This window comes from Thermobia domestica, chromosome 14 (genome assembly GCF_964235325.1).
Source record: "Thermobia domestica chromosome 14, izTheDome1.hap1.1, whole genome shotgun sequence".
Lineage (NCBI taxonomy): Eukaryota > Metazoa > Arthropoda > Insecta > Zygentoma > Lepismatidae > Thermobia > Thermobia domestica.
In genome coordinates, this window is record NC_137467.1 from 7,920,927 (window position 1) to 7,933,016 (window position 12,090).

The following is a 12,090-nucleotide window of genomic DNA, read 5'->3' on the forward strand; positions in this document are numbered from 1 at the left end:
CTGCGCTCCTGTCCAGACTCGGGAAGTTGCTTCGTATTTTATACACGTTTCTATGCCACTGTACTTCAAAGAGTAATCATTACTAAGTAAGCCAGGGTCACAACCTAGTATTTCGGAAGAAAAACTAGATAATATTCTTTTTTTTTTTTTCTTCGCTTTTAGTGTGCTCCGGCGATACAGCACTAATGCCAAAATATTTAAACTAATAAACGATGTAAACTATTACTATGTTTGTATTTTTGTAAGGTTCCACAAAAGTACAAGATTCCAACATATGGAGCACAATACCATTATATAACATAGGTCAGATTATGGTAGTTACCTTAGGATGTTTCATAGGTAAGGTCTAGAAACAACCTACCATACCTACGATAATCATATTTAAAGAAATCGAAATTTTACACAATTACAGCCAGGTTTGGCTGGTTTGAACCAAAGTGGTTTAAACCAGCTTAAAAAAAAAAAATGCTTTAAACCAAAAAACGAAAAATGTTCGTAAAAGTGTAAGTGTTCGTAAATCTTTATGAACACACATTTGTAGGTTAGCACGTTTCACTCCCGTGTATTATTCGTATTATATTCAGACCTAAATTCCCCATTCACTCCTCAAAAAGATTAAACTAAAAAAGCATTTTTTTATAAGTTTATTAATGTTTCTTTTGTGATCTTTTTACAGTTTGTTATTATTGTTATGCAATTGCAATCAAAGAAAAATTCTAAATATTGTTTAGTTTTTATAATGTTTACTATTGATAAAATACATCGAAGTGCCTTACATTTTTTGGGGGAAGGAGTTCATACAAACCCCGCGAGAGGCATTTATTGAAATCAGAAGTATCCTCGATATCTGTCTATGTATAAATGGGTCAGAGCTAAAGTGGACTCAAAAAATTCGCATCTTTATTTACTTTTCTTACTGATATGCAAATTAAGTCGTCGTATTTCTTTAACTTGGACTAAATTATTAGTTCTGTACTCTGCAGTATTTTGAAATTGTCCATATCTAATTCTGTAGAATGGTTTCACTTGTGCAACTTTATGCCCTTCTGAAATGACTCTTGGAGTGAGTCGGCAGAAGAATCGCATTTGTGGCCAATCAGTCCCGGTTTCGAGTTTAAATGGAGGACAATTTTCTCTCGGATGTAAGCGGAGAAGCGGTTTGAATTCCGCTTTAAGCTTATGTGATCCCTTCTAGCATAACCCGGTTGTTGCATAATAACACCAAGGTGAAACAAACTTATTTTTTTCCGTAAGTGATATAAATACATGGAGAAAATTATTTAAACAAAAAAAAAAACGTTTTTTTCAATAAAAACCATGGTTCTTGCTAACCCTGATTACAGCAGTGACCAACCTAACAAACCCTACCTTAACCTATTGTAAACCTAAATTCCACATTTTAAGCCAACAAATCTGTGGAATAATGTTTGGAAATGTGTGAAATAAAGCCTCTCAATTTTCCGGATTTCAAATTGTTGTTAAAGAGAAAGAACAGATAGAGGAATTGCGCTTCGGAATTATTCTCTAAAGGTTAGGTTATGGCGTAACCTACGTAAGATGTGAACAAATAAAATATATTCAATACGAAAAGTCATCTTACAATGCTTATAATCACACGAAAATATAATTTTATAACATCTGTATTGCGAAAAGTACACTATTTAGTGCAAAACTCCACTAATCAAAATTGGGTATATTACCAACTTTTTAAGTAGGTAGATATTCAATGAATAATTCCTGAAAGTATGGCGTTTCTCGTCCTTCCCTAAATGGGAAGTACGGCTCCTTAACTATAACCCTCTGCTGAAAAAGACATGCCTATAACACTGTTTCATACCCACAAAGAAGATTGGTTCTTATTAAACGTTGGCAATTTCTTGCATTAACTGAATATAAACAAACATTAGAAGAAAAATTACATACCTCGGACGTCCTTTTCAGTGGATGTTTGAACCTCTTATGGTGTGCTTCATTTTTTTGGTAACAATTTGCTCCATATTTGCAAGGAGTACGTGGATCATCAGCGTAGGATGTTGGTTTATTTGTCGAAATTTCATCAGTTTTTCCTTTGCCCGCCATTTTTCTCCGTAAATGAAAAGGGGACAAAAATCGCGCACAATGAATCGAGTGTCATTCGATTCATCGTTTTGTATACTGTCGGATCGCAGATGGATAAATCGCACGAAGATGTGGAGCTGAGAAAGAAAAAGCGACAGAAACATTTTCATGAATTCCACAGAATCCTTGCACCTGAAGCTGACTTGTATTTAATAAAATAACTCTTTCTATTTTTATGAAATTAGCTGTAGTACATAATAAAATTTCTGCAAGTAAATCGACGCTGTATCTTCAACTACCGCTTTTGGGCCGTGGACTTCCATCCCTCCCTCAATTCACTTTAGGATGTGTTAAAAGTGCAGATTTATTGTGCGGATCCATACATAAATTCATTACCTATATACTTCTTTTTCAGTAAATTAACTTTATGCTCATTAAACAATCTTTTTTGGGGTGTTAACTTGCATTTCTCTGCACAGATTAACTTTAGGGGCTTCAGTGTAGTACACGTTAAAAACTACTGTGCAAAAGACACTCAATAACTTGTGCTAGTGGCCGCTAAAACGCACGAATGCTATCTAACCGATTCAGAGCAGGAGGAAAAAAGAGAACCCGAGCAGGATCAATGCTAACGTCCGTAGGTAGCAGGCGCGTGAGCGACGAGAGGTATAAATAAACAAAAATGGGAAAACACCTTCTTGTTGGATTATGTATTTGTGCATTACCAAAGACGTTATAGGTAATATGCCGATGTTTTATAAGCTTCAATAAATGTCTTCCAAAAAAAAAAAAACGCATTACTAACGTAAATTTCAAATTATGTGGATCCCTTACTCTCCGACACTTCTATGGTTGCGAGTCATGAATTAGAACTAACTTCAAATTGTTCACTTTGTTTACTGTGGTTAATGACTATCTTGCGGGAGAATCCGTGCTTGACAGGATAGTCTATCATTAATGTATTTCTACGTAGGTACTGATCTCACAGATAAGAACAAACCATCCTTAGATTATTTACACACTGTTCTATTATAACATTATTACAAGTTTGTTCTATAAAGTTTACAAATATGTAGATGTATACAGCAGTAGCGTAGCCAGGATGTGTGTTTGGGGGAGGCAAGTGCTGTTATAGGTACATATAGAAAAATTACAAACAAAAAAATATATAAACATAAAAATATATAAAAAATTACAAACATCAAAGTACTAAAGTACATTGTCGGACCTCTTTGGGGGGGCCGGCCCCTCCGGCCCCCCCTTTCCTACGCCACTGGTATACAGTAAATTGCACCAATTTTTGTCGTTTTTTTTTACACAAGTTATCTCTTTAGATTCTTATTTGTCTTATTCTCCAATGATTTTTATCCATTTCAATACAGGGCCCTTATACCGCATCAACCTTCGAAAAATTTGCGGATCGCTTCGTAATGAAAAATGCTATAATAAATTTTAACTATTGATCATAGCGAACTAAAGAGCAGAGTTTGCGTTGCGTTGACGTAGATCCGTATAGAATGAGGCTTCTAGCAAGACAAGACCATTAAAGATGAACCCAGGTTTGGTTTCACCTAAATACCAGGGGCGGATCCAGGGGAGAGATCGGGGCGCAGAGAAAAACTTTCTTATTTTATGTATATAAATAAAACCCATTCCAAAGTTTGGAGCTTTTAAAAGTAGCAGTATGACAACCCACCGCACCCCACCAGAAGTCAGTTCTGAATCCGCCCCTGCTAAATACACATGTGAACCAACAAATTACTGGAATTTCAGAAGATGGATGATTCAGGATCAGCCGTGGTCAGGTTACGAGTTTGTTACTTTACTATTTCTTCACAGGATTTTCAACTAATAACTTAAAAATCCGTTCCATTGGCTAGTTCTAATATTACTAAATATATATGGGTACGCACGAGGTTTTTGGTTACTACATCTGCCGGAATCGCGTCGTGCAAACATCCAGCAGAACTATTGATAGTTTTGATTGCCTGCTATATTATTATTTTATGATTGATAGTTTATCGAAGTCGCAGGAGAGGACAATATTTGTTGCAATGTTGCCACTGTTAGTAAATGAATTGTTCAATTAACTCTGTGACTTGCGGTCTCAACGTAAATGTAACCTTCCAATTCTTCCATTTTCAGTTTCAAACATAAAAGCTTATTGTTACAGAAAACATAGTTGATATATACATTACTTTCATTTTTATACATATACTTTCTTACTCTCCTTATCTCTGTTTGTTTTATTCTTTAAACTTTCTTCCTTGGAAAGAAAGAATTAAACTTCTATTTTTACAACTTAAACATAATACAAATTCCGAGACAAATACATGGTGTGATTGGAAGGTTTTAAGACAGTTGGCAACACTACTCAGGAAAAGTAGATATAATCGCAACTTAGCATGGAAGCGGTGGCTTACTGTGTCCTTGAAACATTTTGAAACATGCACTGAGATATCTTTATTCAGTACGGCGTAGCAACCAGTTGAGTGCGGGCGTGTGTGTGTGTGTCTTGGCGGATTTTTAAGTGCACAAAATGGATAAAAAATTGGAACAACGCGTTTGTGTGGAATTTTGTTATAAAAGTGGAACAGTTTAATTAAGCCGAATTTTCTTGAATAGGGTAATAACAGGTGATGAATCACTGGTTTATGAGTATGACCCAGGAACAAAGGCTCAATCTTTTCAGTGGAAGAGCCAAGATTCACCAAGACCGAAGAAAGCGCGACGAAGTCGGTCGACTGTGAAGACAATTTTATTTATTCTAAGGGTGTCGTCCATCATGAATTTGCCCTTAGGGGCAGACAATGAACCAGGAATACTACAAAAGTGTTCTTCAGCATCTGCGCGAAAATGTGCGGCGGAAAAGGCATGCCCTCTTGTAACGACTGCTACAATCTAAAAGCCTAGTTCAAGGGAAGTTTAATTATTGCCAATACGTAACGACCTCCTCCCTTGAACTCACCTTCTTGATCCCTGATTCGAAGTCCTAGCAACCTCGAAAGGAATCGAGAAGGGAAAATATCGCGCAACGGAAAGATAATAAAACGAAAACGAAAAAAAAATGAAGAACCAGAAACTTACCTCCGGTGGATGCAGATTAGAAGAGAGAGTAATAGCTCCATTCAACTCCTTTAACAAAGTTTAACTTAAATATGTAGGTATATATGAATATTTTACCTTAGTTATATTAAGTGCGTTAGAAAAAAAATTCATTTTCAGATACGGTTTATTAACAATGCTTCGACTCAACTGGTGTGGTAGTTAACCACACTACTACAATTAACGTAAGGTGCCGGTATATTTATTATAGTATCATAACATCGTGAAAGAAAAAGAAAAAAAAACTTCAAAAGAATACATTTAGAATTCTGTCTGTCAATCTCTTATCCAATTTGTTTACAATATTAACCATTGTCAGATTTTCATTGTTCATCATCCATGACAGAACAGTCAACAAACCAATAGTTGAAAAAAATTGTACTATAGGTGTTAGAAACCGTTATCTGACACTTCGTCACACCACATAAGAGAAACAACTGTATTGCCGTCACACAAAGTTACATAACATTTAAGGACTTCATATCACTCATCATAGGTACGACATAATAACAGAACAGAGTGATTCTCGCCTGTGCGAGCGTCAGCTGAAAGAAGTGTTACCGCTTCCGGTTCAGTTCAAGTGCCAAAACACAATCAATAAAGGAACGGAGGTAATATTTACGGACATCCCCGTTATGCAGCTCCAACCATGGGCGCACTTTACTACCAATTATAATGTCATAAAATTTATACGAAGTCAAATATAGTACACCTGACGTCTTAATCACCACTTCAGCATAATCGAACTCCTGTTCACACATTTCGCATAACTTAATATGCCGTAGAAACTCAAATAATAAAGTGTACAGCCGAACATCCACTGGGCAGACACAGCAACTAAAGACTCGGACGATTAGTAATAGTGTTCCCTTACGGCCGGACAAGGTGGACGGATAGTATGGGCAGTAGACGGTAGATAGATAATGGACAAGATAGTATATAACACACTTCGTAGAGAACAGTTGGATGAGACTTTGTATATCTATATATCAGCTAGACAAATATTGGACGAATGGACGATAAATACGTATGTTCTTATGGACAGACAGTTAACTAACAGATAGCGATTGGACTCGACATAGCTTGGAATGTCCACAACTTTGGAACGTGAAAACACTACTGAGAACAGCATCTGTATCTTGGCAACCTTACTACTATAAACATCTAAACCAATATACCAAGAAACACGGATAAATACTGTCAATATATATATTTATTATACTCAAATTTACTCAACTGGAGCTCTAATAGAAAATATTCATGTGCACTTATAATACAATTAACCCAATACTTAATGAACTTCACGACAGAGAGAGAGAGAGAGAGAGAGATTTACGCTACTTACGACTTACATAATGAGAGAGCTGGCTAGGACTATTCGGGGCCGCGCACAGGCTAGGCCCCTATGGGAGGAGGTTTCCCCCATAGGAACTCTTTACCCAGACATCGTGTCGTGTATAAGATATACCTGTAAACCATACATTTTAGTACTCGCAAGTATTAATTTGTACTTCTGAAGAACACCAGTGCTTTAATTTCGTTATCTCAACTCTAATAAACAACTGCAGATTTTATTTTAACTCGGATAAACCACTGTAGCGAATACAAAGAAGGAATAGTTTCATTCAGTAGGTTCGTGTCCCAGAATAATTTAACCGAACTAAATATATATCCGTTGACGTTTTGTAGTTCTGGTTTTACTACTAAAGTTTCAATAAAACAAGGTTAAGTTCACTTTACTTCAATGCTCCCATGCAAAGCAGTCGTTGTAGAAAGACTTAAAGTTAGTCACATTACCTGAAGTGCTGCTACAAGAAGAAGAAATAATTAATTTTTCCGGCATTGTTCAGCTTACACAAGAATCACCATGTGCGTGATCAACGTCCACGTTCTATATGTTAGAATTATCCCCCTTCCATCCAGAACTTAGGGAGGATAACATTCTCTCTATAATTTCACTACTTGGAGCGTATTATTATGTAGAGTAAAACGATAAACTCACTCTCAGTCCATCACAAAATACAATTTCTTCTAACAGAAGAAAGAAAATTACGACGCCAATCTTGTTCGTCTTGAGGTGAAGTACACAGTATATACAAAGACAGTCATTTCACCGCTTCGCTTCTCTCTCATTCTCTCTGTTGAAAATTTCGGTGAAATTTTTATTACAGCTTTATTAAACAAAATAAAGATAATTCGCATAGAATATAAACATTCATGAACAAAATATATAGTAAGAAAGAATATTACAACTTTATTTCGCACTATAAATCAACGTTATAAACTGGCCTCATTCCGTAACGCTCCTATGCCTGTCTATTCTCCTACTATGGACGACTCAATAGAAGAAGAAGAAGAACATTAATAACAAACTCAAGAGCAGTTTACTAAGAGAACCAACGTCTAAACACAACAAAATCTGCATTTCAACGCAATGTTTGCGAAAGAATAATAAACATAAGGATACTTTAAATTGCCCTATTATAAAATTACATTATGAGTAATATGATTCGAAATTCACATTGAGCCTATTAACTTGTCTGTAACAAACAAGGTATGTTACAGTTCTCACCGAGCCTTGGAAAAGAAAAAAAACCCCTTTTTTTCTTTTTCAATTTGTGATTCGACCCTTGAAGAAATGAAGACTGAACAAACGATATACATATAATAATAAACAATATTTATTTAAACTAAATCTTAATTAGGATAGTTAGATAATAATTCCCTACGCTTATCTGGAGAACAATCAAATATCTTTAAGTTTTGAAAATTTTGAGTACCTACAGACTCACCAGACAAGTTATGCAAAACTGCACAATTCTTTAGGAGCTTATGAACCAAAAAGGGTCCAATAAAACAATTAAGATACTTAGAAGTTTCTTTCTTAACAGCTGAGGAAAGATAGTGTGTTTTAACCATCACTAAGTCTCCTTCTTTTAATTTTACTTCCCTTCCAGTTCTCTTCATATTCTGACATTCTTTCTTAGGGTTACATATAGAAGTTACTATATGCTTCCGGGCTTCTGATTCTTTTTGTAGTTCAGGAGGCCACGGGAACGATCTTTTAAATGCTTCTGTAGCAGAATACGAAAGGAATAACTCCGCAGGAGTTTTCCCAGTACTACTGCAAATGGAATGATTCAGAAGATCTTGAGCCATTTTGATGACCTTACTCCAATTGGTCTGTTGAGTATTACACTCCAACCGAAGAATTCGATTAATTTCCTTATGAGACCTTTCAGTTATTCCATTCGCATTTGGCGAATAACTAGACGTTTGAAGATGCTTTATATTATGTTGATGACAAAAAGAATTCCAGAGTCGTGAGGTAAATTGTGAACCTTTATCCGAGATAATTACCCGAGGGTATGGAAAATAATAGAAATATTTTTGCTTGAGGACAGAAATAATTTCTTTCACATGTGCTGTGCGAAGAGGTAGGTAGACAACAAATCTAGAATAAATGTCAATAATCGACAAAAGATAGTAATATCCATTACTACAGGGTAATTTTCCGACCAAATCTATTCCTAATTTATCATGAGGAGCGTGAGCTTCTATTTGACATGCTTCCTTAGCAATGATCCGATTAGCGAACATAGTCTCAGCACAACGAGTGCAATCTTTCACATATTTCTTTATGGAATTTCGCTGGTTACGCCAATAGAAAAGTTTGCGACATACTGACAAACATTTGTACACTCCAAAATGGCCTCGCAGATGGACTGCTTCAACAATGTTATCAACCAGACATTGTGGCACAATGAGAACCCATTGATTGGTCCGAACATTCTTACGATATAGAAGACCTTTATGTTCTATGAAGTCAGAGACTTCAGATGGATTAGCGAGAGAATCCCGAACTTTCTGACAAAATGGGTCGTCAGATTGCCTTGAAGAAATTCCTCACGATTAAGAAAGGAAAAGTCAAGATTAGACAACAAGTTAACCGAGAGGTGGGTACTATCTCCAGGAAGTTCAGGAGGATGTCTACTAAGTATATCAGCAATGAAATTGTCTTCAGATGACACATGTTGGAATTGTAGATCGTATCTTTGAAGTTTTAGAAGAATACGAGTAGTCCTAGGATCTAAACTTTTCATGGTAAACGCATGCATAGCTGCTGAGTTATCGCAATGTACGACCGTCGGACGACCTAGAATATATTGCGAGAAATGGTCGCAAAGAAAGAGAATAGCTAATACTTCTAGTTGGAAAATGGACAAGGACAGCTCATGTGGCTTTACCCTTCTACTAGCATAAGCAATAATGACTGGGGACGATTCACCCTCAAGATATTGCGCAAGAAATCCTCCTAAATTTTCTCCACTGGCATCTGAGAAAATATGGAATGGAAGTGAAAAGTCAGGCTGGCTTAGAGCCGGTGGTTGACTCACCAGTTCTCTTAATTTGTAAAATAACTCTAATAAATCAGGAGTGAACACAAACTTCCTATCCTTTTTTAACAAGTCGTATAGAGGAGATGTTAGAGCAGAGAAATTAGCTATGAATTTTCTTCTCCAATTTACTAAACCCAAAAATGCTCTTAATTGCCGTTTAGTTTTCGGAATCGGGAAACAACGAATGGGCTCATTATATCGAGGATCAACCTTGATATTATTTCCACTGATAATGTGTCCTAGAAAATGTATTTCGGGTTGGATAAACTGACACTTTCGAAAATTTAATGAGAAGTTGGCACAAGCAAAAATTTCAAAGTTTTTTTCTAAATGTTCGAAGTGATCTTCAAGAGAAAAACTCGAGATTAAAATGTCGTCTAGGTAGACAGTGGCAAAAGATTTAGTAGTTTGATCGAAGAAAGAGTACATGATATTTTGAAAAATTGAAGGCGCACTCTTGATACCCATCGGTAATACACACATTACATACTGATGACCTGCATATACAAAACTAGTACATGGATATGATGTGGGATCTAACCCAATTCCATAGTATCCAGAAGAACAGTCGAAAGAGCTAAAATATTTCGCCTTGGTTACGCGGTTCAAAATTTCGCCTATAGGTTCCACCTGAATTTTTGGCGCCAAAACCTTCTGATTTAGAGCTCGGAGATCTAAAACTGGACGTACTCCTCCTGACGCTTTGCGTACACAGTGTATCGGATTACGATACGGAGAAGGTTGTTCCCTAGCTAACCCAAGTTTGATCCAAGTTTGGAGTTCTTTCTCAAAAGCAGGTTGAAGTGCTTGGGGAACAGGATAGTACGGTCCTACTATCGGTTTCTCATCTATTAATTGAATTTTATAGAGTGGTGCACGCACCCGTCTAGGATACTCCGAAAATAAATATCGGTACTTCAAAAGAATACTGGCTAAACGTTGTTTCGAATCTTCATCTAAGTCGATTCTCGACTTAACATAATCCTGAATCTCAACCTCAGAGACATTAGGCTCTGGATCCTCTGACGAATAATGTTCAACAGGATTCATCGGAAATTTCGTAGGCTGCTTCATTGACTGTTGAGGTTCTTCAATGGTTGAAGTCACTAAAGAAGTGTTTTTATTCTTCTGTTCAATAGCTCTAACTGGCCATGTGGGTGAAGAGACTTCCACACGATTCGAAGAAATTCCAACAAATAAGACTTCAGGCCTTATGGTCTGTAAGGAAATCTGAGTCCCAGACGAAGTTTGGAGTCTAACTTCATTTTTACCTCGATCAATAATACCATTGAATTTATCCAGGAAAGGACATCCTAAGATGATATCAGTTCGTAAATACTTCATTACAAATATAGGAGTTTCAAAAAGATGACCTTGAAAATTTAAATTAAAAGTTTGTAATCCCTGTACTTGGAATTTTTCTTTTCCTGCAAAGGCTCCTAAAGTGAGTCTAGTATACGGATGTAGCTTGGAGGCGGGGAAAGTTAATTTTAAACGTTTCCATACTTCCCAAATCATCAAGTTCAGCTCAGCGCCGCTATCCACCGTACACCGCAGATCTATGCCAGCAATGTTCCCTTTTATCATGGGTGAAGGGGAAAAATAGTAATCAGACGAGGAACAGACATAATCGTCTTCAACTACAAAATTAACATGAAATTCTAGAAACGATTTGTAGTCCCAGAAGAGTTTGACGAGGTCACTGTACAAATGCTTCGGAAGGGGTCTTGTCCTTCGCAGCTTGCCTGCCCCTTTCTCATTGGCAGCTGCGGGTCATGTTTTCCGAACTGTTTACCTGTTCTCTCGAATTCGGAGACCCTTCACTGTTACTGCTAGACATCTGTCTAGATCCATCATCTTTCTCCACTCGATCATTATTATAACTATTATTGTTATTGTAGTATCGATTTCCATTATTTCGATATCAATTTCCTCTTCCTCTAAATCGTCGATTTCGATTATTACCTCGAAACGAGTTCTGATTATTATTATTATTATTATAATTATTAAAGTTCTGAGAATACTCCGGGTTCCTCTTTTCAGTCTGACAACTGCTATCAACCGTTTTATTCTGATTAAAGTTTTGATTAGTTTTGATAACCTTCGCCTGTTTAATAAATGATCTCTTCCTAGAAGGAGGTTCAAACTCGGTACGTGGACCGGTAATTGAAGACAAGTTCCCAATCTGAATCATCAGATCGACTAAGTTCTGACTTGGATTAACAGATAATAATCTTACGTCATCGTAAGGTAAGCTTCCCAAAATTAAACCTGAAAGTTCCTGAAAGTTAGGATTTATGGTAATATTATAGTACATTTCAACCAAGAACCAAGAAAATTCCAGTAACGAGGAATATTTATTTTTATCATATTTTAAAGATTGGAGATATCTTTTCTGCATCAGCTCGGTTTTCTCATTACAATATTGACTTTTGAATAACCGGATACAATCATCAAATGAACGGATTTCATGTAGGACAGACTAAATCCAGACTTCAGCTCCATCTCGCAAGCAACTTTGAAAAGC

The 12,090-nt window shown here is 36.4% G+C and overlaps 1 protein-coding gene across 1 annotated transcript in view; it reads right to left on the reverse strand.

Moving 5' to 3' along the window:
- Hpf1 (Histone PARylation factor 1) overlaps positions 1-2,117 on the reverse strand; it is a 45,167-nt gene extending 43,050 nt beyond the window's left edge. The window contains exon 1 of the mRNA XM_081737677.1: positions 1,924-2,117. Within this exon, the coding sequence (XP_081593803.1) occupies positions 1,924-2,079 (156 nt within the window). The 5' untranslated portion in view covers positions 2,080-2,117. The remainder of the gene's footprint in view (positions 1-1,923) is intronic.
- Between the last annotated feature and the right edge of the window lie 9,973 nt (positions 2,118-12,090).